General features: G+C 43.2%; 1 protein-coding gene across 10 annotated transcripts in view; it reads right to left on the bottom strand.

The window, feature by feature from the left end:
* The window catches only part of add1 (adducin 1 (alpha)), a 199,944-nt gene that overhangs the window by 91,617 nt on the left and 80,704 nt on the right, over positions 1-27,623 (bottom strand). For all 10 annotated transcript variants that reach the window (XM_041186143.1, XM_041186142.1, XM_041186144.1 and 7 more), the window contains exons 7-8: positions 20,019-20,162; positions 2,003-2,101 (exon numbers count right to left, since the gene is read on the bottom strand). In XM_041186143.1, coding sequence (XP_041042077.1) covers positions 2,003-2,101; positions 20,019-20,162 — 243 coding nt within the window. The remainder of the gene's footprint in view (positions 1-2,002; positions 2,102-20,018; positions 20,163-27,623) is intronic.

Below are 27,623 nucleotides of genomic sequence, written 5' to 3' on the forward strand. Positions count from 1 at the left end.
GTCAGCATCTCTGGCTGAAGATGGCTATAAATGTTTCAGCCTTGTCTTTGCACAATGTGCTAGGCTCCCCCATCATTAAGCATGGGGATATTTGTGGAGGCTCCTCTCCAGTGAATCGTTTAATTGTCCACCACCATTCATGACTGGATGTGGCAGGACTGCAGAGCTTAGGACTGATTGTTGGGATCGCTTAGCTCTGTCTATCACATGCTGCTTTCATTGTCTGTCATGCAAGCAGTCCTGTGTTGTAGCTTCACCAGGTTGACACCTCATTTTTAGGCATGCCTGATGCTTCTCCTGGCATGCCCTCTTGCACTCTTCATTGAACCAGGGTTGATCCCCTGGCTTGATGGTAATACTAGAGTGAGGCATATGCTAGGCCATGAGGTTACAGATTGTGGTCGAGTACAATTCTACTGCTGCTGCCCCACGGCACCTCATGGGTGCCCAGTTTTGAGTTGATAGATCTGCTTGAAATCTATCCCATTTAATACAGTGGTCGTACCACACAACACGGCGTTGTGTGAAGATGGGGCATCATCTCCAAAAGGACTGTGTAGTGGTCACTCCTATCAAAACTGTCATGGACAGATGCATCTGCGACAGGTAGATTGGTGAGGATGAGATCAAGTAGGTTTTTCCCTCTTATTGGCTCCCTCACCACCCGCAGACCCAATCTAGCAGCTATGTCCTTCAGAGCTCAGTCAGTAGTGGTGCTACCGAGTCACTGTTGGTGGTGGACACTGAATTCTCCTTCGCAGAGAACATTCTAGGCCCGAGCCACCCTCAGTGCTTTCTTCAACTGGTGTTCAACATGGAGGAGTACTGATTTATCAGCTGAGGGGATAACCAGCAGAAGGTTTCCTTGCCCTTGTTTGACCTGATGCCATGAGACTTCATGGGATCCAGAGTTGGTGTTGAGAATTCCCTCCCGACTGTATACCACTGTGTTGCCACCTCTGGTGATGGTGATGTCTGGGGCATTATCTGTGAGGAATGATCCTCAGTATGACTATGCCAAGCTGTTGCTTGACTAGTTTGTGGGACAGCTCTTCCAGAAGGCACAAGACTCCCAGATGTCAGTAAGGACGACTTTACAGGGTTGATGGAGCTGCGTTTGCTGTTGTCGTTTCCAGTGCCTCAGTTGATGCTGGGTGATCTGTCCTGTTTCATTCCTTTTTGTAGGCTTTGTAGCGGTTTAATACTACTAAGTGGCTTGCTAGGCCATTTCAGAGGGCAGTTAAGAGTCAGCCACATGTGTGTGTGTCTGGAGTCACATGTTCAGCAGAATGGGAAAGGATATCAGATTTCCTTCCTTAAAGGACATTAGTAAACCAGATCGTTTTTTATGACAATGGTTCCATGGTCACTATTACTGAGACTTGCTTTTTAATTCCAAGATTTATTAACTGGATTTAAATTTTATCAGCTGCTGTGGTGGGATTTGCATCCATGTTCCCAGAGTTTTAGCCTATGCCTCTGGATTATCAGTCTGGAGATGTACCACTACAGCACTGCCTCCCCTATGTGAATGTGAATGGAGAAGAAGAAGATGTAAAAGGCAGGAAGGTGAACACTACTAAAGTGTCAAAAAACTATCTTCACTTATAATTGTTTTTTAGGCTACACATCACATTGGAGGAGCTTTTAGTGTAATATTTTTTCTTTCAGTACTACAAGGCTGTCAAGCCTTGTTAGAGTTCCTTGGAGCAACAGGCCAATGTTATCACTAAATTGATATTAGCATTCGGACAAATTCTTTTGAGCAAAATTACAACAGAATGATGCTTAAATGCTTCTTTATTAACACTGGGCTTCAAAGAAAGCTTTAAGACCACGTGTAGGGTGGCTTCACATATCGCTAGCATAACAGAAGGTGTAAGCATGTAATCTTTAAATAAAAAATCAGTTTTTCATATCAATGTACAACTTTTTGTTTGACATTTAGTGTATATTTAATACAGGAAATAGATTACTTGACTGTTAGGTAACAAACTCCTACCTGAATTTCACAGGCTACAACCAGGTTGTGAATATAATAAAAAGCTTCCTCAATCGTTTCACCAACAGCAACTAGACCATGGTTCCTTAGAATGAGCACCTGGCAGTAGAACAAAAGAGCAATTTAAACAAGTGATATTAATCATTAACATGATCTTGTCAGTTAGTAAATAAAGTCAAAAGCAAAAAACTGCGGATGCTGGAAATCCAAAACAAAAACAAAAATACCTAGAAAAACTCAGCAGGTCTGGCAGCATCTGCGGAGAGGAGCGCAGTTAACGTTTCGAGTCTGAATGACCCTTCAACAGATTTCTGCCAGACCTGCTGAGTAAATAAAGTCAGTTTGCTGTGAGGATTTTATTTTGCCAACTTAAAGGATGACGTGGCTTTGATACGAACTGAGCATACTTAATAAGTTGATGAATTATGCTTCATTCTCAATAGTGCTAAATATTCTGTACTGACATTAATGCAGTTTTATCCCTACTATCTATAAAATCCTGCCCAATGTTCATAGCACCTCTGTGTTCAAGGCCGCAGCTGTGATGATCAATAAGAGAAACCAGCACTTTACGATGAGCCCATCATCAAAGTAAGGGCTGGGGGCGGTGATGTGGGGAAACCCTGCTATCCGTAAAATCCTGCTCAATGTTCACAACACTGCTCTGTGATCAAAGCTGCAGCTGCAATGATCAATAAGAGAAACCAGCATTTTACAATGAACCCGTCATCAAAGGGACTGAGGGAACGAAAACAAGGTCTATCCTCCCCTTATATAATAGGTATAAGACTGAACTCAAGTAAACTCTAAAGCTTTTATAAACTTAAAACTCGAGAGTGGCAACTACTGAAAATAAAAGGCAGTATTCTATACCCCTACTGATAGCATAATGAACCTCAAGTTAAATTGCAATTGATAAACCACGAAAAATCTTTAGGATGGCATATGGTTTACGCTTACAAAAACAAAATCTAATACAGACACACATACACTTTCTTGCATGACGACCCCCATTAGGATCATTGCTTATAAAAGGGTGAATATCACAACAAAAATGCAAATATAATTTAATTGATAATGTATATCAGAATTATCATTAATACAGGTATGAATTGTATTTCTTACAAGCAAGAAAATAGTCTTTGATTACATAAGTTGAAAATTCAGCTATGGCACACATTGCATGGTTTCCTTTAGTGCTGCAACTGTTAGCAATCCACTTTTGGGCTTTCTTCAGACAAATGTTATTTCTGCACAAAAGATCACACATCATGTTCTGAAATCATCCAATGGGGGACGAGCACAAGTGATCCCAGGCAAATTCTGCCTCCAGTTTTCCGCTATAGAAAGGCTGGTGAGGGGGAGGGGCTAGGAGAGACAAGTAAACAAACAGTCTCTGCTAAACACCTGAAATATCATAAATAGCACAAAATTCCTTCCATTCTGTCAAATAATACCCTTGAGCCCCAACCTCGGAGGAGTACTCGCAACAGTGCTGGTGTAACATTTTTCCATTTTTCAGGTGATATTTTCAATTTTGAGTCACAAAGTTAGTATGCAGGTACGGCATGTAATCAAGGGGGCTAATAGAAGCTATCCTTTATTATGAGAGGAATTGAACATAAAAGTAAGGATGTTATGCTTGAGTTATACAGGGCATTGGTGAGACCATACCTTGAATAGAGAGTAGTTTTGGTCTCCTTATTTAAGGAAGGATGTAAACTCATTGGAGGTGGTTCAAAGGAGGTTTACTAGATTGATACGTGGAATGAGTGAGTTGTTTTATGAGGAAAGGTTGGACAGACTGGGTTTGTTTCCACTGGAGTTTAGAAGAGTGAGGGATGACTTGATTGAAGTGTATAAAATCCTGAATAGCCTTGACAAGTTGGACATGGGAAGGATGTTTCCTCTTGTGGGTGAGTCCAGAACTAAGGGGCACTGTTTTAAAATTAGGGGGCACCCTTACAGGTCAAAGATGAGGAGAATTTTTTTCTCTGAAAGGTGTGCGACTTTGGAATTCTCTGCCTCAGAAGGTGGTGGATGCGGGGTCACTGAATATTTTTAAGGCAGAGGTAGATAGATTCTTGTTAGGCAAGGGAATCAAAGGTTATCGGGGTAGATGGGAATATGGAACTCGAAACACAAATAGATCAGCCATGAAATAAGGATACCAAAATGTAAATTTCCAAACTAGCACTGGGAAAGAAAGAGTTTATAGGCACAGGAGGGGGAGCTGATTTGTGAAGGGTGAAGAATTTTTACTTTCTACTCGTCTCCAGTTTAACCTTAATTTATAGTTAATAGTACAAGAGTAAGTTAAAGTAAGTAAAAGTAACTAAAGTTAAAGTAAAAAAAGTGATTTATAATTTTAAAGTTAAGGAATGACAGGACAGCTCAGCCAAGTGGAATGCCCGTCCTGTGGCAAGTGGGGAGCCATGGACCCAGACGAGCCCATGTGCAGGAATTGTCACCAGCTGCACAAGCTTAAGCTCTGTGTTTCAGAGCTTGAGCAGCAGCTGGAGTCACTGAGGTGCATCCGTGAGGCAGAGAACTACGTGGATAGCACATTCAGAGAGCTGGTTACATCGCAAGTTAGGGGCAAGCAGGCAGATAGGGAATGGGTGATCGCCAGGCAGTCCAAGAGAAACAGACAGGTGCAGGAGTACCCATAAGTCCCGCTCACTAACTGGTTTTCCATTCCGGTTACTTGAGGGCGATGGATCCTTGGAGGAGTGCAGCAAGAGCTAAACCCGTGGCACCACGGATGGCCCAGCTGTATAGGAGGGGAGGAAGAGGAGTAGAAGGGCAGTACTAATAGGGGATTCTTTAGTTATGGGAACAGACAGGCATTTCTGCAGCTGTCAACATGAATCCAGGATGGTTTGTTTCTCCCTGGTGCTCGGGACATTCTTGTGGAGGAGGGCAAACAACCAGAGGTCGTGGTCTACATTGGTACTAACACATAGGTAGGAAGGGCGATGTGGTCCTGCAATCAGAATTTAGGGAGCTAGGTAGAAAATTAGCAAGCAAGACCTCTGAAGTGGTAATCTCCGGATTACTTCTAATGTCACATGCAAGTGAGTATAAAAATAGGAATATAAGACAGATGAATGCGTGGCTAGAAAGATGATGCAGGAGGGAGGGCTTTAGGTTCCTGGGACACTGGAACTGGCTCTGGGGGAAGTGGCACCTGTACAAACCGAATGGGTTGCATCTGAACAGAGCCGGAATGGAGTTCCATGTGAGGCGTTTTGCTACTGCTGTTAGGGAGGGTTTAAACTAACACAGCAGGGGTGTGGGAACCGAGAGAGAATATCAGAAAGTAACACCAGGGTGAATGAAATGCTGGGAGAGGCAGGTAGCACTGAAATAGAGAATAAGTTATCAGATGGAGTCAGAGTAAGGGAGCAAGTAATGAAGTCTAGATCAAGGTTACACTGCATGTATGTGAATGCACACAGTAGAGTTAATAAAATTGGGGAGTTACAGGCATAGATTGCCTAGTGAGATTATGATGTTGTGGTGATAACAGGGACCTGGCTTAAGGAAGGGCAGATCTGAGTGTTAAATATCCTGGTTACAGGTGATGGTCAGAAAAGATAGGAAAGGGGTAAAAGGAGGAGGATGGTGTTTTTGATTAAGGAGAGTATTGCAGCACTGGAGAAAAAGGATGTGTCAAAGGATTCAAGGACAGAATCGACTGTTCCTGCTGTAAACGGATCAAAAACCAGAGGGCACAGTTTTAAAGTGTTTTGCAAAAGAAGCAAATGTGAGGTGAGAAAAAACTTTTTCACACAGCGAGTAATTAAGAGTTTGGAATGCACTACCTGAAAGTATGGTGGAGGCAGGTTCAGGTGAGGCATTCAAGAGGGCACTGGATGATTATTTAAATAGAAACAATGTACAAGGTTACAGGGAAAAGGCAGGAGATTGACACCAAGTTAAAATCCTCAGAGAGCTGGTGCAAACATGATGGGCCAAATTGCCGCCTCCTACACAGTAACCATTGTAGATAGGACTTTAAGCTGTGGGGGGGAGAGTTCAATTGAAAGGAAGATTAAAAAATCAAAAAGAAATGAGAGGGCAGAGGTGCAGGGTAGTGAAGAGGTGAATGATAATCAAAGTGTGACAGGAAGGTGCAGAAAATACGAGCCGAAGAGTGCAGCAGAAATTAGAACCAGAGTGAGTAATAATGGTAAAAAGTCAAAGCTTAAGGCTCTTTTTCTGATCGCACGCAGCATTTCTAACAAGATAGGTGAGCTGACAGCACAAATAGAAATAAATGGATACGACTTGATAGCTATTACAGAGATGTGGTTGCAGGGTGACCAAGACTGGGACCTCAATATTCAAGGGTATTTGACATTCTGGAAAAACAGGCAAAAAGGAAAAGGAGGTGGGGTAGCTTTGTTAATAAAGGAATGTATTAGTGTAGTGATATAGTTGCCATATATCGTGATGTGAAATCAGTGTGGGTAGAAATAAGGAATAGCAAGGGGAAGAAGTCACAGGTGGGGTCATCTATAGGCCCCAGAAGAGTTGCCTCATTGTAGGACAAAGTATAAATCAAGAAATTATGGGGACATGTAAGAAGGGTGCTACAATTGTCATGAGTGATTTTAATCTGCATATTGACTGGACAAATCAGGTTGGCAGGGATAACATGGAAGATGAATTTGTAGAGTGCATCAGGGATTGTTTCTTAGAGCAATATGTTGCAGAACCTACCCAGGAACAGGCTATTTTAGATCTAGTAATGTGTAATGAGGTAGGATTAATAAGAGATCTCATAATTAAGGATCCTCTAGGGGGTAGCGATCACAACATGGTAGAATTTCAAATTCAGTTCGAGATTGAGCAACTCAGGTTTCAAACCAGTGTCCTCAACTTAAATAAGGGCAATTACAGAGGTATGAAGAAAGAGTTGTCTAAAGCAGGCTGGGAAAATAGACTAAGGGGAAAGTCAGTGGATGAGCAGCGGCAGATATTTCATAACGCTCAGCAATTTATCCCAGTCAAAAAGAAGGACTCTATGAGAAGGATGAACCACCTGTGGTTAACAATGGCAGTCAAGGAGAGTATCCAATCAAAAACTAAGGCATACAAAGCTGCGAAAACTAGTGGTAGGCCAGAGGATTGGGAATTTTTTTTAGGAACCAGCAGGTGACTAAAAACCTATAAGGAGAAAATTGATAATGAAAGCAATTTGGCAAGAAATATAAAAACAAACAGCAAGAGCTTCAATGGGTATATAAAAAGAAAGAGTAACTAAAGTGAGCATGGGACCCTTGGAGGATGTGAATGGAGAATTGATAACAGGAAACAGGGAAATGGCATATAATTTAAGCCAATAGTTTGCATCGGTCTTCACAGTGGAGGACATTAAACATTCCAAAGATATCAGGTAATTAAGGAGCTAATGGGAGGAAAGATCTTGCAACAGTCTCCATCACGAGGGGCAAAGTATTTGACAAACTAATGGGACTAAAGGCAGACAAGTCGCCAGGACCTGATGGCCTGCATCAAAGGGTTCTAAAGGAAGTGGCTACAGAGTTAATGGAGGCATTGGATGAAATGTTCGAGAACTCACTGGATTCTAGGAGGGTCCCACCGGGTTGGAAAACTGTTAATGTGACACCCCTGTTCAAGAAGGGAGAGAGACAAAAAGCTGGAAACTATAGGCCAGTCAGCCTAACATCTGTCGTTGGGAAAATGCTAGAGTCCATTATTAAGGAAGAAATAACAAGACATTTAGAAAAGCTGAACGCAATTAAACAGAGTCAGCATGGTTTTGTGAAAGGGAAATCATGTTTGACAAATTTGCTAGAGTTTTTCCAGCAATTTTTGTTTTTGTTTTAGATTTCCAGCATCCGCAGTATTATGCTTTTATCAAGAACGTAGTGCTTGTAGGTAATTGTATAATGAAGGGGATTGACCATGTTCTGTGCAGCAAAGAGCGAGAGAGTCCAGAAGGATATGTTGCCTGTCTGGTGCTAGGGTTCGGGACATCTGCACAGGGTTGGAGAGGAACTTGCAGTGGGATGGGGAGGATACAGTCATCGTGGTCCATGTAGATACCAACAACATAGGCACAACAAGGAAGGAGGTTCTGTATAGTCAGAATGAGAAGCTAGGTACCAAATTAAGGGGCAGAACCTCGCAGGTAATAATCTCTGGATTATTACCTGAGCCACATGCAAATTGGCAAAGGGGAAATAAGATTAGCGAGAATAATGCCTGGCTCAAAGTCTGCTGTGGGAGAAGTGGGTTCCGGTTCATGGGGCACTGGCACCAGTACTGGGGAAAGTGGGGGCTGTGCCGTTGGGACAGTCTGCACCTGATCCATGCTGGGACGTGTGTTCTTGCCAATCGCATAACTATGGAAGGAGGGCTTTAAACTATACAAGGGAGATGAAGGATCAAGCTTGGGTAAATGTGGCAAATCTAAGGGTAGATTCAAAGCAGGAGACTAATAATAATGTGGGAAATGAGGGTCATAGAATAGCAGGAAGTGACAGAGAGATAAAACCTAATAATACGTCAATATTCAAGACTAAATGTTACAAAGATAACAAAAAGGCAAAACTAAAGGCTCTGAATCTGAATGCGCATATCATTCGTAACAAAGTAAATGAATTGATAGCGCACATTTGAAGTAAATAAATATGATCCGATAGCCATAATGGAGACATGGCTGCAGGATGACAAGGATTGGGTCCTGAATATTGAGGGGTGTATAATATTCAAGAATAGGAAGTTAGATAAAAGGTGGAGGGGTAGCACTGTTGATCAAGGATGGCATTGGCGCAATAGTTAGAGATGACCTTGGTTCAGGAGATCAGGATGTAGAATCGGTCAGGGTCGAAATGAGGAATAGTAAGGGAAAGCAATCACTAGTGGGAATGGCCTACAGGCCCCCTAACAATAACCACAACATCGGACAAATATACAAGAAGAAATATTGGGTGCTTGTGATAAAGGGACAGCAATAATCTTGGGTGATTTTAATCTACATATAAACTGGAAAAATCAGACTGGTAGTACATAAGAACTAGGAGCAGGAGTAGGCAATTCAGCCCCTCGAGTCTGCCCCACCATTCATTACGATCATGGCTGATCTCATTTCGGCCTCAACTCCAATTTCCCGCCCTCTCCCTGTAACCTTTCAACCCATTACTAATGAAAAATCTGTCTGTCAATCTCCTCCTTAAACTTATTCAGCGTCCTGGCATCCACTGTGCTCTGAGGTAGTGAATTCCACAGATTCACGACCCTTTGAGAAAAGTAATTCCTCCTCATCTGATTTAAATCTACCACCCCTTAGCCTAAAACTATGGTCTCTTGTTCTAGAATGCCCCACTAGGGGAAACATCTGCTCCACGTCTACTTTGTCTATCCCCTTTAGCATCTTATATACCTCAAATTAGATCTCCTCTCATTCTTCTAAACTCTAACAAGTATAGGCCTAAACTGCTCAATCTCTCCTCATAAGACAAGCCCCACATCTCTGGAATCAATCTAGTGAACCTCCTCTGAACCGCTCCAGTGCAACTACATCCTTCCTCAAGTAAGGAGACCAAAACTGTGCATAGTACTCCAGGTGTGGTCTCACCAATGCCTTGAACAGTTGCAACAACACTTCCCTATTTTTATACTCCATTCCTTTAGCAATAAATGCCAAAATTCCATTTGCCTTCCTTATTACCTGCTGTACCTGAATACCAGCTTTAGTTTCTCTCCATTTAAATAATAAGTTGTCTTTTTATTCTTCCGACCAAAATGGATAACCTCATACTTATCCAAGTTAAATTCCATCAAGTAGTAGCCTAGATGAGCAGTTCATAGACTGCTTTCAAGATAATTTTTTTTTAAAAAGAGTAGCACGTTCTGGAACCAACCAGACAGCAGGTTACATTAGACTTGGTATTGCGTAATGTGACAGGATTAATTAATAACCTTAGAATCAAGGCACCCTTAGGTAGCAGCGAGCATAATACAGTTGAATTTTACATCCAGTTTCAAAGGGAGAGGAGTGGGTCTAAGTGTAGTATCTTAAACTTCAATAAAGTCAACTTTGTGGGCAAGAATGCGGAGCTAGCTGACGTGACCTAGGATACTAGGCTAGGGGATAGATAGAGAAGCATTTGCAGGCATTAAAGGAGATATTTCAGAATACGCAAAATAATTATTTTTTTTTACTCATTCACGGGATTAGGCTTCGATGGCTGGGCCAGCGTTTATTGCCCATCCCTGGTTGCCCTTGAGAAGGTGTGTTGCCTTCTTGAACCACTGAAGTCCATGTGGTGTAGGTACACTCACAGTGCTGTTCAGAAGGGAGTTCCAGGATTTTGACCCGTTGACACTGAGGGAACGGCAATATATTTCCAAGTCAGGATGGTGAGTGAGTTGAAGGGGAACTTCCAGTGTTCCCATCTACCTGCTGCCCTTGTTGTTCTTCAAATGGTAGTAGTCATGGGTTTGGGAGGTGCTGTCTAAGTATATTCCTACTGTCAAGAAAAATTCAAAGAGGACCACCACCATCTGTGGTTAACAAAAGATGCTAAGGAAAGCATCAAACTGAAGGAAAAAGCATATAGCTGCGCAAAGATTAGTGGCAGATGATTAGTCAGAATATAAAGAACGGCAGAGGTTGACTAAAAGGTTAATCAGGAGAAAGAAATTTGAGTGTGAGAGGAAGCTAGATGGAAATGTAAAGACGTTCAGCAAGAGTTTCTATTGGTATTTAAAAAGGAAAAGAGTAGGTAAAGTTGAGTCAAAAACAAAAATAGCTGGAAAAACCCAGCAGGTCTGACAGCATCTGCAGAGAGGAATACAGTTAACGTTTCGAGCCCGTATGACTTTTCATCAGAACTGAGGAAACATAGAAATGTGGTGAAATATAAGCTGGTTGAGGGGGGTGGGACAGGTAGAGCTGGATAGAGGGCCAGTGATAGGTGGAGGCAAAGAAGAGATTGCCAAAGATGTCATAGACAAAAAGGACAAAGGGTGTTGATGATGGTGATATTATCTAAGGAATATGCTAATGGTGACATTCATGGGTAGAAAGCAGGACAAGCGACAGATGGCCCTAGTGGGGGTGGGGTGGGGGAAAGGGATTGAAATGGGCTGAAAGTTGGAGCTAAAACGATAGATCGAAATAAATTTAAAAATAGGTGGGAAAAGAATATATTTTAAAAATTATAAATTATTGGAAAAAAGGGGATCAGAAAGGGGGTGGGGATGGAGGAGAGATCTGAAGTTGTTGAACTCAACGTTAAGTCCGGAAGTGCCTAGTCGGAAGATGAGGTGCTGTTCCTCCAGTTTGCGTTGAGCTTCACTGGAACATTGCAGCAGTCCAAGGACAAACATGTGGGCATGAGAGCAGGGTGGTGTGTTGAAATGGCAAGCAACAGGGAGGTCTGGGTCATGCTTGCGGACAGACCGAAGGTGTTCCGCAAAGTGGTCACCCAGTCTGCGTTTGGTCTCTCCAATGTAGAGGAGACCACATTGGGAGCAGCGAATGCAGTAGACTAAATTGAGGGAAGTGCAAATGAAGTGCTGCTTCACTTGAAAGGAGTGTTTGGGCCCTTGGACGGTGAGGAGGGGGGAAGTAAGGGGGCAGGTGTTACACCTTCTGCGGTTGTATGGGAAGGTGCCGTGGGAGGGGGTTGAGGTATAGGGAATGATGGAGGATTGGACCAGGGTGTCCCGGAGGGAACGATCCCTGCGGAATGCTGCTGGGGAAGGGTGACAGGAAGATGTGTTTGGTAGTGTCATCATGCTGGAGTTGGCAGAAATGGCAGAGGATTATCCTTTGAATGCGGCGGCTGGTGGGGTGGTAAATGAGGACAAGGGGGACCCTATCATGGTTCTGGGAGGGAGAGGGAGGTGTGAGGGCGTATGTGTGGGAGATGAGCCAGACACGGTTGAGAGCCCTGTCAACCACCGTGGGTGGAAAACCTCGGTTAAGGAAGAAGGTACTGTTTTGGAAAGTGGCAAAATCAGAACAGATGCAACTGAGGCGAAAGAACTGAGAGAATGCGATGGAGTGCTTACAGGAAGCGGGGTGTGAGGAGCTGTCGTCGAAGTAGCTGTGGGAGTCGGTAAGCTTGTAATGAATATTGGTGGACAGTCTATCATCAGAAATTGAGACAGAGACGTCAAGGAAGGGGAAGGAAGTGTCAGTGATGGACAATGTGAAAATGATGGAGGGGTGGAATTTGGAAGCAAAATTAATCATTTTTCCAGGTCCAGACAAGAGCATGGTGTATTGGAGAAAGAGTTGTGGGAGGGGGCCTGAGCAGGACTGGAACAAGGAATGTTCCACATACCCCATAAAGAGACAGGCATAACTAGGGCCCATACAGATACCCATAGCCACACCTTTTATTTGAAGGAAGTGAAAGGAGTTTAAGGAGAAATTGTTCAGTGAGAGAACAAGTTCAGCCAGACGGAGGAGAGTAGTGGTGGACTGGGATTGTTCAGGCCTCTGTTCAAGGAAGAAGCGGAGAGCCGTCAGACCACCCCGGTGGGGGATGGAGGTGTAGAGGGATTGGACATCCATGGTGAAGAGGCGGCGGTTGGGGCCAGGGAACTGGAAATTGTTGATATGATGTAGGGCGTCAGAGGAATCGTGGATGTAGGTGGGAAGAGACTGGACGAGGGGAGAGAGAATGGAGTCAAGATTGCAAGAAATAAGTTCCATGGGGCAGGAACAGGCTGACATGATCGGTCTGCTGGGACAGTCCTGTTTGTGGATTTTGGGTAGGAGGTATAAGTGACGTCACAGGAAAGCTGTGACCTAATTGGTAGGAAATCTGCACCAAATTTGACAAAAAAAATTGCAAAGCTAATTAATAAATTAATTATCTAAGTAGAGATGGCTGGGCAGGTTATGTGCTGTAGCTGTATGATGTGGGAGCTGGCAGATCCCATTGCGAGCCGCAGTGACCACATCTGCAGCAAGTGTTGGTTGCTGGAGGAATTCCGGCTCAGAATTGATGAGCTGGAGTCCAAGCTCCGGACGCTGCAGCACATCCGGGAGGGGGAGAGTTAACTGAACGCTTTGTATCAGGAGGCGGTCACACCCGGTAAATTAAGTACCTCAAGTCCGGTCAGTGGTCAGGGTCAGCAGGGTGTGACTACAAACGAGGCAGGTAGAGGGATCCTGTGTTCCGGAAAAGGGGAGCCTCAGCTCTTGACCTTGTCCAATAGGTACAAGGTACTTGCTCCCTGTGTGGATGAGGAAGAGGGCTGTAGGGAGGATGAGCCAGCTGACCACGGAACCATGGCACAGGAGGCCATTCACGAGGCGGGAGCAAAAAGACAAGTGGTAGTTGTAGGGGATTCTATAATTAGGGGAATTGATAGCTTCCTTTGTAAACAGGATCGAGAGTCCCGCATGGTATGTTGCCTGCCTGGTGCCAGGGTGAGGGACATCTCTGACCGGCTTGAAAGGATATTGGAGAAGGAGGGGAGGATCCAGTTGTTGTGGTCCACGTCGGGACAAATAACATAGGTAAGACTAGGAAAGAGGACCTGTTTGGGGATTATCAGGAACTAGGAACTAAATTAAAGAACAGGTCCTCAAGGGTTATAATCTCCGGATTACTTCCCTAGCCACGTGCAAATTGGCATAGGGACGCGATAATAAGGGAAGTAAACACGTGGCTAAGGGAGTGGTGCGGGAAGGAGAGGTTCCATTTCGTGGGGCACTGGCATCAATATTGGAACAGGAGGGATCTGTACCGTTGGGATGGTCTCCACCTGAACCGATCTGGGACCAATGTTCCAGCGAAAAGGGTAAATAGGGTGGTCAACAGGACTTTAACTAGAAAGTTGGGGGGGGGAGGGAAGGGTAAAACTCCAAGAAGAATGACTAATGGGAAACAAAGCAACAGGTTAGCGAGTGGGGGTGGGGGGGGGGGTGAATTCAACTTCATGGAAAATTATGAAAAAACTGAAAAGAAAGGAGAGCCCAGGAGAGGCTATTAAAGTCTCCAGAACACAAAATAGGACAGAGTGTTTGGAAAGGGCTAGGAATCTAACTTCAAGCACATCAGATAAAGGGATGACAATGAGAAAGGGGACGGGAAATACAGAACTGAAGGTGTTGTATCTGAATGCACACAGTATATGAAATAAGGTAAATGAGCTTGTGGCGCAGAATGGAATTGGCAGGTGTGATGTGGTGGGTATTACGGAGACATGGCTGCAAGGGGATCAGGACTGGGAGCTAAATATCCAAGGATATACATCCTATCAAAAAGATAGGCAGGTTGGCAGAGGGGGTGGGGTTGCTTTGTTAGTAAGAAATGAAATTAAATCGATAGCAAGAAATGATGTAGGGTCAGATGATGTAGAACCTGTGTGGGTAGAGTTGAGGAACCGCAAAGGTTAAAAAACCATAAAGGGAGTTATGTACAGGCCACCGAACCGTAGTCAGGTTGTGGGGCACAAGATACACCAGGAGATAGAAAAGATGTGTAAGAAAGGCAAGGTTACAGTGATCATGGGGGATTTCAATATGCAGGTAGACAGGGAAAATCAGGTTGGTAGTGGATCCCAAGAAAAGGAATTTGTGGAATGTCTACGAGATGGCTTTTTGGAGCAGCTTGTGGTGGAGCCCACTAGGGAACAGGCAATTCTAGATTTAGTGATGTGTAATGAGGCAGATTTGATAAAGGAGCTTAAGGTGAAGGAACCCTTAGGAGGAAGTGACCATAATAAGATAGAATTTACCCTGCAATTTGAGAGGAAAAAGCTGGAATCAGATGTAACAGTATTACAGTTGAGTAAAGGCAACTACAGCGGCACGAGGGAGGAGCTGGCCAGAATTGACTGGGAGATGAGCCTAGCAGGAAAGACAATGGAACAGCAATGGTAGGAGTTTCTGGGAGTAATTTGGGAGACACAGCAAAAATTCATCCCTAGGAAGAAGAAGCAAACTAAAGGGAGGACGAGGCAATCATGGCTGACAAGGGAAGTCAGGGACAGCATAAAAGCGAAAGGGAAAGCATACAATGCGGCGCAGAGCAGTGGGAAACCAGGGGATTGGGAAGCCTACAAAGACCAACAGAGGACAACTAAAAAAGAAATAAGGAGGGAGAAGGTTAAATATGAGAGTAAACTAGCCAGTAATGTAAAAGAAGATTGCAAAAGTTTTTCTTAGATATATAAATGGTAAGAGAGAGGCAAAAGTGGACATTGGGCCGCTGGAAAATGATGCTGGAGAAGTAGTAGAGGGGAACAAAGAAATGGCGGAGGAACTAAATAGGTACTTTGCGTCAATCTTCACAGTGGAAGACATGAGTAACATCCCCAAAGTTCAAGAGTCGGGGGGCAGAGGTGAGTATGGTGGCCATTACCAAGGAGAAGGTGCTAGGAAAACTGAAAGGTCTGAAGGTAGATAAATCACCTGGACCAGATGGATTACACCCAAGAATTTTGAAGGAGATAGCTGAAGAGATAGTGGAGGCGTTAGTGGTGATCTTTCAGGTATCACTGGAGTCAGGGAGGGTCCCAGAGGACTGGAAAAGCGCTAATGTAACCCCCCCTGTTTAAGCAGGGAGTGAGGCAAAAGACGGGCCGATTAGCCTGACGTTGGTAAGATTTTAGAGTCCATTATTAAGGATGAGATTTCAGAATACTTGGAAGTGCATGGTAAAATCGGGCAAAGTCAGCATGGTTTCATCAAGGGGATGTCATGTCTGACAAATCTGTTAGAATTCTTTGAGGAGGTAACGAGTAGGTTAGACAAAGGAGAGCCAATGGATGTTATCTACTTGGACTTCCAGAAGGCCTTTGACAAGGTGCCGCACAGGAGGCTGCTCAGTAAGATAAGAGCCCATGGGGTTAGAGACAAGGTACTAGCATGGATGGAAGATAGGCTGTCTGCAGGAGGCAGAGAGTGGGGATAAGGGGGTCCTTCTCACAATGGCAGCCGGTGACTAGTGGAGTTCTGCAGGGGTCAGTGTTGGGACCACAACTTTTCACTTTATACATTAATGATCTGGATGAAGGAACTGAGGGCATCCTGGCTAAGTTTGCAGATGATACAAAGATAGATGGAAGGACAGGTAGTATTGAGGAGGCGGGGAGGCTGCAGAAGGATTTGGACAGGTTAGGAGAATGGGCAAAGAAGTGGCAGATGGAATACAACGTGGACAAGTGTGAGGTCTTGCACTTTGGTAGGAAGAATAGAGGCATAGACTATTTTCTAAATGGGGAGAGAATTCAGAAATGTGGAGTGCAAAGGGACTGGGGAGTCCTAGTCCAGGATTCTCTTAAGGTTAACTTGCAGGTTGAGTCGGTAGTTAGGAAGGCAAATGCAATGTTGGCATTTATTTTGAGAGGACTAGAATATAAAAGCAGGGATGTGCTGCTGAGGCTTTATAAGGCTCTGGTCAGACCACAAACAGAATATTGTGAGCAATTTTGGGCCCCGTATCTCGGGAAGGATGTTCTGGCCTTGGAGAGGGTGCAGAGGCGGTTCACGAGAATGATCCCAGGAATGAAAGGCTTAACATATGAGGAACGTTTGAGGATTCTGGGTCTATACTCGATGGAGTTTAGAAGGATGAGGGGGGGATCTGAATGAAACTTACAGAATACTGAAAGGCCTGGATAGAGTGGACGTGGGGAAGATGTTTCCATTAGAAGGAGAGACTAAGACCTGAGGGCACAGCCTCAGTGTAAAGGGAAGACCTCTTAGAATAGAGATGAGGAGAAACTTCTTTAGCCAGAGAGTGGTGAATCTATGGAATTCATTGCCACAGAAGACTGTGGAGGCCAGGTCATTGAGTGTATTTAAGTTGGAGATAGATAGGTTCTTGATTGGTAAGGGGATCAAAGGTTACGGGGAGAAGGCGGGAGAATGGGGTTGAAAAACTTATCAGCCATGATTGATTGGCAGAGCAGACTCGATGGGCCGATTGCCTAATTTCTGCTCCTATGTCTTATGGTCTTATGGGCTGTCCAAGGTTGGGAGACTATGAGGTTGGAAGCTGTGGAAGGAAGATCTCCAGAGGAGATGAGGTCAGTGACAGTCCTGGAAACAATGGCTTGAAGTTCAATGGTGCGGTCATGGTCCGGGAGAGGTAGGAGGAAGTGTCTGCGAGTTGACGCTCAGCCTCTCCAAGGTAGAGGTCAGTGCGCCAGACAACAACCGCACCACCCTTGTCAGGAGGTTTGATGAGTCAGGGTTGGACCTGAGAAAACAGAATGCAGCAGGTTCAGAAAAAGACAGGTTAGAGTGGGTGAGAAGAGCAGAGAAATTGAGTCGACTGATGTCACGCCGACAGTTCTCAATGAAAAAAGATCAAGAGCAGGTAAGAATCCTGATGCTGAACGCTTCTTCCGCCACCTTCGTCTCTATGCTCACTTATTTGGGCAGAAGTCCTCTCCCCATACAACGGATCCTTTTACCCACCTCCAATATTCTCCCTACACCTGGACCCGACCCCCTGATTCTTACCTGCTCTTGATCTTTTCATTGAGAACTGTCCGCCATTTCTGCCAACTCCATCATGATGACACCACCAAACACATCTTCCCTTCACCCCCACAACCCCGGCGGCATTCCACAGGGATCATTCTCTCTGGGACACCATGGTCCACTCCTCCATCACTCGCTACACCTCAACCCCCTCCCATGGCACTTTCCCATACAACCACAGAAGGTGTAACACCTACCCCCCTTCCTCACCGTCCAAGGGCCCAAACACTCCTTTCAAGTGAAGCAGCACTTCACTTGCACTTCCCTCAATTTAGTCTACTGCATTCGCTGCTCCCAATGCGGTTTCCTCTACATTGGAGAGAGCAAAAGTGGACTGGGTGACCACTTTGCGGAACACCTTTGGTCTGTCCACAAGCATGACCCAGATCTCCCTGTTGCTTGCCATTTCAACACACCACCCAGTTCTCATGCCCGTCCTTGGCCTGCTGCAATGTTCCAGTGAAGCTCAACACAAACTGGAGAAACAGCACCTCATCTTCTGACTAGGCACTCAACAGCCTTCCAGACTTAACGCTGAGTTGAACAACTTCAGATCATGAACTCTCTGATATAAACAGTGAACCGATGGATGTACTGTACTTAGATTTCCAGAAGGCATTTGATGAAGTGCCACATCAAAAGGTTACTGCAGAAAATAAAAGCTCATGGTGTACGGGGTAACATATTGGCATGGATGGAAGGTTGGCTAACTAACAGGAGGCAGAGGGTAGGCATAAATGGGGCTTTTTCTGGTTGGCAGGATATGATAAGTGGTGTGCCACAGAGATCAGTGCTGGGGCCTCAACTTTTTAGAATTTATTTAAATGACTTGGATGAGGGGACCAAAGGAATGGTTGCTAAATTTGCTGATGACACAAAAGATACGTAGGAAAGTAAATTGTGAAGAGGGAAAAAGGGGGCTACAAAGTGACGTAGACAGATTAAGTGAAAGGGCAGAAATCTGGCAAATGGAGTATAATGTGAAATTGTTCATTTTGGCAGGAAGAATAAAAAAGCTTATTAACTAAATGGTGAGATTAGAGCTCAGATTCAGAGGGAACTGGATGTCCTGGTGTATGAATCATAAAAGGCTAGTATGCAGGTACAGCAAGTAATTAGGAAAGCTAATAGAATGTTATCATTTATTCTGAGGGAAATTGATTACAAAAGTAGGGAAGTTATGCTTCAGTTGTACAGGGCACTGGTGAGACCACATCTGAAGTATTGTGTACAGTACTGGTATCCTTACTTAAGAAAAGATATAAATGCGTTAGCAGTTCTGAGAAGGCTTACTAGATTAATATCAGGAATGGGCGGGTTGTCTTACGAGGAAAGGCTGGACAGGCTAGGTTTGTATGGAATTTAGAGTAATAGGCGACTTAATTGAAACTTTAAGATCCTGAGGAGTCTTGACAGGGTAGATATGGAGAGGATGTTTCCTCTTGTGGGAGAATCTAGAACTAAGGGTCACTGTTTAAAAATAAGGGGTTGCTCATTTAAGAGAGATGAGGAGAATTTTTTCCTCGAGGGCTGAGTGTCTTTGGAACTCTCTTCCTCAAAAGGCAATGGAAGCAGAGTCTTTGAATATTTTTAAGGTAGAGCTAGATAGATTCTTGATTAATCAATGGGTGAAAGGTCATCATGTGCAGGCAGGAATGTGGGGTTGAGGTTATATTCAGATCAGCCATGGTCTTATTGAATGGCAGAGCAGGCTTGAGGGGCCGAGTGGTCTACTCCTGCTCCTAATTTGTATTTTCATAAATTAGCCTCCAACTTCATCTTTTTTCCTGGAGAATCAGTGGCATATTTTCCTTAAAAATTAGGTCGGTGAAAGGAAATTAGATCTGTGAAAGACATTTTATATACCTCGATTAAAGTTAAACAAGATCTTGGATTAATTAATGCAATGATGACATGAACCAGTAGAAAAACTTCCTTTAGTTATTGGGTGAATTGTATTGCATATGTGGGTAAGAAAGAAAGAATCCTCTAATATGCTGCTCATTTTCTGTTTAAAACGCAGTTCTAAGGTAGCCCGAGAGGAGCAGAAACATCAATCACTAAATGTTATTACACTGTTACGAATTGGATAAAATAAAAACAGTTAACATCTCATTTGCAGCTCCCAATAAAAGAACCACATGCAGCCTTCAAGCAGCGGGTTGCCAATCCCTGACCTAGATTATAGAAATTCAGATCTTCCTCTAACTGAAGTCAAATAGGACTGAATTTTACAACTCTGCACTTGGATTACAATTTTTCCTTAATTTCAGACAACCATTTAGGTAAGGATATGGAAAGTTAAGTCATCCAAATATGGTTAAGCCAAAAACAAACAGTACCCCACATTCAAGCATACCATTACTTGCGTATTTTTCATTACCTTGGAACACATTATTAACACCATCTATTGAAAAACTGCCGTGAAATACTTTTGGATGATTTCAAAAACATGCCATACACATTTTCCACCATAAGCAGAGAGAATTAAACTGTTACTTCAATTCAAATTGAGCTGACCTTGTTCTTGGGACCCAGGTTTTTTTGTATTAGAATCTTTTCCCCCTCATCCACAAGGATTCCATGGTAGTCATGGTAAGCTATCTCCCCCAGTGCCAGTGCTTCAGGAGAGATTGGTAGTAGACCACACTTCATTGCAGAGACCTGGTGAAACAGAAGATAATTGAAAATGTTGCTTAACCATCACATCAACATTTGAGCAAACACCAAATGATTTAAACCTTTAAAATCATCTGAGTAGATCGTGGTTTCTGATTTTTAGAACACAATCTTGCATAAAATTCGAGCCTCACCAATTATCTACTAGCCTATTGAAGTTAACAATCAGTCGATAAAGATAGAACACATTGACACATAGAACAAAAATAGAAAATGCTGGAAAACTCAGCAGGCCTAGCTGCATCTCTGGAGAGAGAAACAGAGTTAACATTTCGAGTCCATATGACCCTTCAGAGCTCAGAAGGAGAGTCATACGGACTCGAAACATGTATTCTATTTTTCTCTCTCCACAGATGCTACTAGACCTGCTGAGTTTTTCCAGCATTTTTGTTTGATTTCCAGCATCTATAGTATTTTGCTTTTATTTTATTATAGATAAAAATAGGTTGTGTTCCAATGAAGTATACAATATATTTTTATACTTGGTCATTTATTCCATATGAAGCAATTTTTGGAAATAGAATTTAGCTAATAAACATTTTTATCCAACACCATCAACTAGATCTGAAACATACCAAATGTCACAAAACTATAATATTTTTCATAATATTATTGTGGGTCCATAGTCGTCTGTGTGGCTGATTTAATTAAATTAATTTCATCCTTGCAGTCAGACTGCATCAAAAGAAGTTAGGTGTAAAAAGGTATTTGAAATGCTAATGAGTAAGCATGGATAAGGGCAGCACGTAGGGTGTGAAGGAAATTTGCATTTTAAGTGAAGTGGAAAGGTGTTTGGGTTTCAAAGGGATAGTAGGATGTTTACAACTAAGATAAATAGGGCAAGTTTATGATGTTTATTTTCCCAAAAGGAAAGAGGCCATATTGACAACATGAAAGATTTTTATCTAAAGAAATTTCCAAAGACTGGTAGAACAATGGGATTTACAGATTACACAGACAGAAAACATACATAAAGAGGGATGGAAGGCTATTTAGGGGTTGTGCCCGTGTGAGATTGAAAGGTACACCGTGTGAAGCAATTCTTGGGGGAAGGCCCCAAGCCACTTTTGCAGAAGTCTGCTGTGTCCAGTAACTAAAGTTGTGTTACAGGCCTTTGGAATTCCACTGTCAAGTGGGTGCTGTGGTAACCTTGCTGGGTTGATTTTATAATTTCAAATCTATTTTGCCCTGTTGCCTTAAAGGGGTGTGTAGTTGGGAGCCTGTAATTAAGAATTTTGGGAACTACTAAGACTAAATAATGGTTTAACTGCAATCTTGTGTCTTTTTTTTCCCCTTTTGTTAATAAATGTTTTAACTTAATTTTAAAATCTCTAAACAGGTTAGTAGACTCAATGAGCCACCTTGTAATAAATACAAATTGCAAAACCAATTGTGATAGTGTGGCCACGTGATAGCGTGGCCAAGTTTCCCTTGTGGATTTGGTCCACGTGGCACATATCACCTGCCACATCATAACACTAAAAAAAAAGAGACATTTTCAAGCATTCAAGGAGTTACCCAATAATTGCTTCACAAAAATAAACTGTGCTGACGATAAAAAAATAATCATACTGCGGTGCTGTGCCAAACACACTGTTTTAGCAGAGAAGATAAATTCCATTAATGCGTTTCCATATAAGGAGAAAGAATTTCAGGTCATAGCATCTCCTGACTGAAATTTCTTTGGCCCTGGTGTTCCACGCAGACTTCAAATTGATAGATTGAGCTCATATGTTCATGGCAGAATGTGTACTCATGCATGCTAACCCTTTGTGATTAATGTATGAACAGCAGATATTTAAGGCTGCAAATGGAATACCGGTCTTTATTGCAAGGGGAATGGAGAATAAAAGTAGGGAACTCTTGTTACAACTGCAAAAGGCGTTGGTGAGACCACACATGGAGCACTTATATAAGGAGGAATATTGGAATATACTCGCATTGGAAAAATTCAGAGAAGGTTCACTAGGTTGATCCCTGGGTTGAAGGGGTTGACTTATGAAGAAAGGTTGAGCAAGTTGTGCTTGTACTCTCTGGAGTTTCAAAGAATGTGTGGTGAATTTATTGGAACATGCAAAATTCTGAAGGGGCGTGATACAGAGATGTTTCAAGGCTGAATACATTCAAGGCTATGGTCAACAGATTTTTAATCTACAATGAAGTCAAGGGATATGTGGCGGGTTGGGGGCAGGGACAAGCAGGAAAGTGGAGTTGAAGCCACAATCAAATCATGTCAGATGGGCCATGATCTTATGGAATGATGGTGAAGGCTCGAAGGGGCCAATTAGCCTATTCTTATTCCTATTTCTTATGTTCCAAGAATAGATCCAAGGTACTGGGACTACTTCCGTTGACACAAGGAAAACTAAGAGGAGGTTTAAGAGTGATCTTAAAATTATGGATTTCCAGAGAGTATACAGGAAAGAGGATTTCCATGAATGAGTGTGTCTTTGACAAAGGTACATCAATATAAAATTATCATAGAATAACTATGGAGTTATGGAAGCATGGAATGTATCAACACGGAGTGATTGATGCATGGAATATTGTCTTCTTTGTGGAAAACTGGATAACTGTTTAAAGCAGAAGAAAATACAAAAGGTATAAGAGAAGGCAATGGGGTTAGTTTTGAATTGTTCTAGGAAAGAGCCTGCACAGAGTGAGCCGAATTGGCCTCCTTCTGTGCTATAAACTCTTATAGTTCTATTTTTCTGCTGGTCAAGCAAAGTAGTGACCCTGAAGGTTACAAAATATAATTGCTGTTAAATAAAAATAGACCAATGGATTAGAAGTATATTCTAATATTTCCAGATGATGCTTATGTTATGTTTTTGTATGGAATTTTAGATAAGCCAGGTCTTGCAAACATAAGTGGTTTTCTGGAGAAGTATATGTGCATTCGTGCTTGAATGCATGCAAGTGTCAAGATGATATAATAATTCTCAATGGTATTGGGCATTATTGTAAAATAGAGTAATGGTGATGTGTGTTTGTTTGTGTGTGAGGGAGCGATTTAATTGAATTAGAGGCAGCTAGTCTGGGTGCTTTGATCTAAGAGGAGAGGTTAGGTTTGAAATGTTAATTAGATAAACATGGGGAAGTTTAGAAACATGAGTTCCAAGAGATCATTTACATTTTGAAATAAACTAGACTAAATTGTTTACAAAGTAGAGGTGAAATGTGTCACCTAGCCAGGTGAAGTTTAGAAACATGTTTATTTTTCCCAAGTTTACTGGTAAAACTTAGTGCTATGAGGGGGTTTTACTATCCGGGAGATAAAGTCCAAAAACATAGTGAAACAATGGGTATTTGCATTCAAAGAGGAAGATATGTATAAAGAAGGAGCAAGGACTGTGTATAATGAAAGGCATTAAGATCTTAAGTACGTGAAAAAGCCTTCAGCATCTATGCCTCAAGCTGTTGTCTTCAAAGGGCTGAAGTTAAGAAAACTCACTTGGAAAGCCGCTTGTTGAGGGTATCATGTTTCTTTGCTGGGGTCTTTTAAAACCTGCGTGTCTTACTGTTGCCTTAACAAAAGTGTAACTGGGAGTTAGATTGATTAGGGGATTTAGAAGTTATCATAGTGGTAATTTGCAGATGTTTGCATTTAAAATCATTTTTCTTATTAATAAATGTTTAATCTAGTTTTATAAAAACCTATAAAACTTGGTTATCTTATTACTACTGAATTCAAGGCATGCATCTCGAAATTTATACAAATTGAAAACTGAGTTGTGACAATTGTTTCAAGTTTCCCTCTGGGATTTGAACAGCTCAGCATTTAACATCAGCTGTGTCATAACAAAGCAAATGTAAATATCTTCTCTGAAATGCAAGTGGCTCTTAATATTGGGGGAAATGAAGGTTATCGTCTCTGGCAGATCATCATTTTTGAAAAAGAGCGCGGATCTTGAAGGCAGGTCATTTGAAAAAGAGCGTGGAGAGCGTGGGCAAGGTCATTTGAAAAAGAGCGCGGATCTTGAAGGCAGTTCATTTGAAAAAGAGCACGGAGAGCGAAGATAAAAGGGGAAGCTGAAGAGGAGCGGCCAGTGTGTGAGCGGCCCAGTGAAGGAGTGGAGCTTTGAGGCTTTGGCTCGAGAGGCTTAGGTGAGCGGAGGCTGAGGACGAGTTTGCTCCCAGTGGGGTAGGGCCGGGTAAAGTCCTTTAATTAAATTAGGAGTAGGTAATGGAGGCAGCAGCTGGGGCAGTCGAGTGCTCCGAATGCAGCATGTGGGAAGTCATGGACAGCACAATTGTCCCTGATGACTACACCTGCAAAAGGTGCATCCAGCTGCAGCTCCTGAGAAGCCGAGTTAGGGAACTGGAGCTGGAGCTGGATGAACTTCGGATCATTCGGGAGGCAAAGGCAGTAATAGACAGGAGTTTCAGGGAGACAGTCACCCTAAAAGTCAGGAGGCAGGCAGCTGGGTGAATGTCAGGAGAGGGAAGGGGAATAGACAGAAAGAGCAGAACACCCCTGTGGCCGTTCCCATCAACAATAGGTATACTGTTTTGGATACTGTTGGTGGGGACGACCTACCAGGGACAAGTTGTAGTGGTCGCATCTCTGGCACCGAGGCTGGACCCTCGGCTCAAAAAGGAGGGAGGGAAAAGAGGAGAGCAGTAGTGATAGGGGATTCAATAGTTAGGGGGACAGATAGGAGGTTCTGTGGGAGAGATCGAGAATTCCCGATGGTCTGTTGCCTCCCTGGTGTCAGGGTCTGCGATATCTCGGATCGAATTCTCAGTATTCTCAGGAGGGAGGGTGAGCAGCCAGATGTCGTGGTCCACGTAGGAACCAATGACGTGGATAGGAAGGAGGAGGAGGTCCTGCAAAGAGAGTTTAGGGAGTTAGGTGCAAAGTTGAAGGACAGGACCTCCAGGGTTACAATCTCAGGAGTGCTACCCGTGCCATGTGCTAGTGAGGCTAGAAATAGGAGGATAATGCAGCTAAACATGTGGCTAAGGAGATGGTGCAGGAGGGAGGGCTTCTTGTTTCTGGACAATTGGGCTCTGTTCCAGGGAAGGTGGGACCTGTTCCGACGGGACGGTTTGCACCTGAACTGGAGGGGGACTAACATCCTTGCGGGTAGGTTTGCTGGTGCTGCTCCGGGGCATTTAAACTAGATTTGCAGGGGGAGGGGAACCAGAGTGTTAGAGCAGATAATGAGGTGGAGGAGGATAAAGGTCAAGAGAGGAATGCATGTATAGACAGAAATCAAGGGTCTGTACGTGATAGAAATGTTCTCAGGTGCATCTATTTCAATGCAAGGAGTATTGTCGGAAAGGCAGATGAGTTTAGGGCATGGATTGGCATGTGGGATTATGACATTATTGCTATTAGTGAGACTTGGCTGCAGGAGGGGCAGGACTGGCAGCTCAACGTTCCGGGGTTCTGTTGTTTCAGACGTGATAGAGGGGGAGGGATGAAAGGGGGAGGAGTGGCATTACTAGTCAGGGAAAATATCACAGCTGTGCATAAGCAGGACAGCCTGGAGGGCTCGTCTACAAAGGCCATATGGGTGGAGCTGAGGAATGGGAAAGGTGTGACCACACTAATAGGGTTGTATTATGGACCGCCCAATAGTCAGAGAGAATTGGAAGAGTAAATCTGTAGAGAGATAGCAGACCGATGTGATAAACAGAAAGTTGTGATAGTAGGAGATTTTAACTTTCCACATATTGACTGGGACTCCCATACTGTAAAAGGGCTGGATGGCTTGGAGTTTGTCAAATGTGTTCAGGAAAGTTTTCTAAATCAATATATAGAGGTACCAATGAGAGAAGATGCAATACTCGATCTCCTATTAGGGAACCAGTCAGGTCAGGTGACAGAAGTAAGTGTAGGTGAACACATTGTCATTAGTTTTAAGCTAATTTTGGATAAGGATAGGTCTAGTCCTCGAGTTGAGATTCTAAATTGGAGAAAGGCCAATTTTGTGGAAATGAGAAAGGATCTAGGAAGAATGGATTGGGATAAGTTGTTTTCTGGCAAGGATGTGTTCAGTAAGTGGAAGGCATTCAAAGGCGAAATTTTAAGTGCAGAGTTTGCTTGTTCCTGTCAGGATTAAAGGCAAAGTTAACAGGCATAGGGAACCTTGGTTTTCAAGGGATATAGGTGATCTGGTTAAGAAGAAGAGAGAGGTGTATAGCAGGTATAGGCAACAAGGAGCAAATGAGGTACTTGTAGAGTATAGAAAATGTAAGAAAATACTAAAAAAGGAAATCAGGAAGGCAAAAAGAAGACATGAGGTTGCTTTGGCAGATAATGTTGAAGGTAAACCCGAAGGATTTCTACAAGTATATTAAGAGTAAAAGAATAGTAAGGAACACAATTGGTCACCTTGAAGATCAGAGTGGTCGTCTATGTGTGGAGCCTCACGAGATGGGGAAGATCTTAAACAGTTTTTTTGCATCAGTATTTACTCAGGAAACTGGCATAGTGCATAAGCAGTAGTGTCATGGAACATATAGAGATCAAAGAGGAGTAGGAGCTTGCTGCCTTACAGCAAATAAAAGGTAGATAAATCCCCTGGGCCTGACATGATAATCCCTCGGACCTTGAGGGAGACTAGTGTAGAAATTGCAGGGGCCCTGGCAGAAATATTTAAAATGTCCTTAGCCACGGCTGAGGTGCTGGAGGATTGGAGGGTAGCTCATGTTGTTCCGTTGTTTAAAAAAGGCTCCAAAAGTAAACCAGGTAATTACTGGCCAGTGAGCCTGATGTCAGTAGTAGGTAAATTATTGGAAGGTGTTCTGAGAGATCGGATATATAATTATTTGGACAGCCAAGGGCTGATTAAGGATAGTCAGCATGGCTTTGTGCATGGTAGGTCGTGTTTAACGAACATTGTAGAGTTTTTCGAGGACGTTACCAAGAAAGTAGATGAAGGAAAGGCTGTGGATGTTGTCTACATGGACTTTAGTAAGGCCTTTGACAAGGTCCCACATGGGAGGTTAGTTCAGAAGGTTCAGACACTTGGTATCCATGGAGAGGTTGTAAACTGGATTCGAAATTGGCTGTGTGGGAGAAGACAGAGAGTGGTAGTGGATGATTGCTTCTCAGATTGGAGGTCTGTGACTAGTGGTGTGCCTCAGGGATCTGTGCTGGGACCATTGTTGTTTGTTGTCTATACCAATGACTCGGATGATAATGTGGTGAATTGGATCAGCAAGTGTGCTGATGACACTAAGATTGGAGGCGTCGTGGACAGCAAGGAAGGCTTTCAAAGCTTGCCGAGAGATCTGGACCAATTGGAAAAATGGGCCAGAAAATGGCAGATGGAATTTAATACAGAAAAGTGAGAGGTGTTACATTTTGAAAGGTCAAACCAAGGTAGGACATACACAGTAAATGGTAGGGCACTGAGGAGTGCGGAGGAACAAAGGGATCTGGGAGTTCAGATACATAATTCCCTGAAAGTGGCGTCACAGGTAGACAAGGTT

This window comes from Carcharodon carcharias, chromosome 4 (genome assembly GCF_017639515.1).
Source record: "Carcharodon carcharias isolate sCarCar2 chromosome 4, sCarCar2.pri, whole genome shotgun sequence".
Lineage (NCBI taxonomy): Eukaryota > Metazoa > Chordata > Chondrichthyes > Lamniformes > Lamnidae > Carcharodon > Carcharodon carcharias.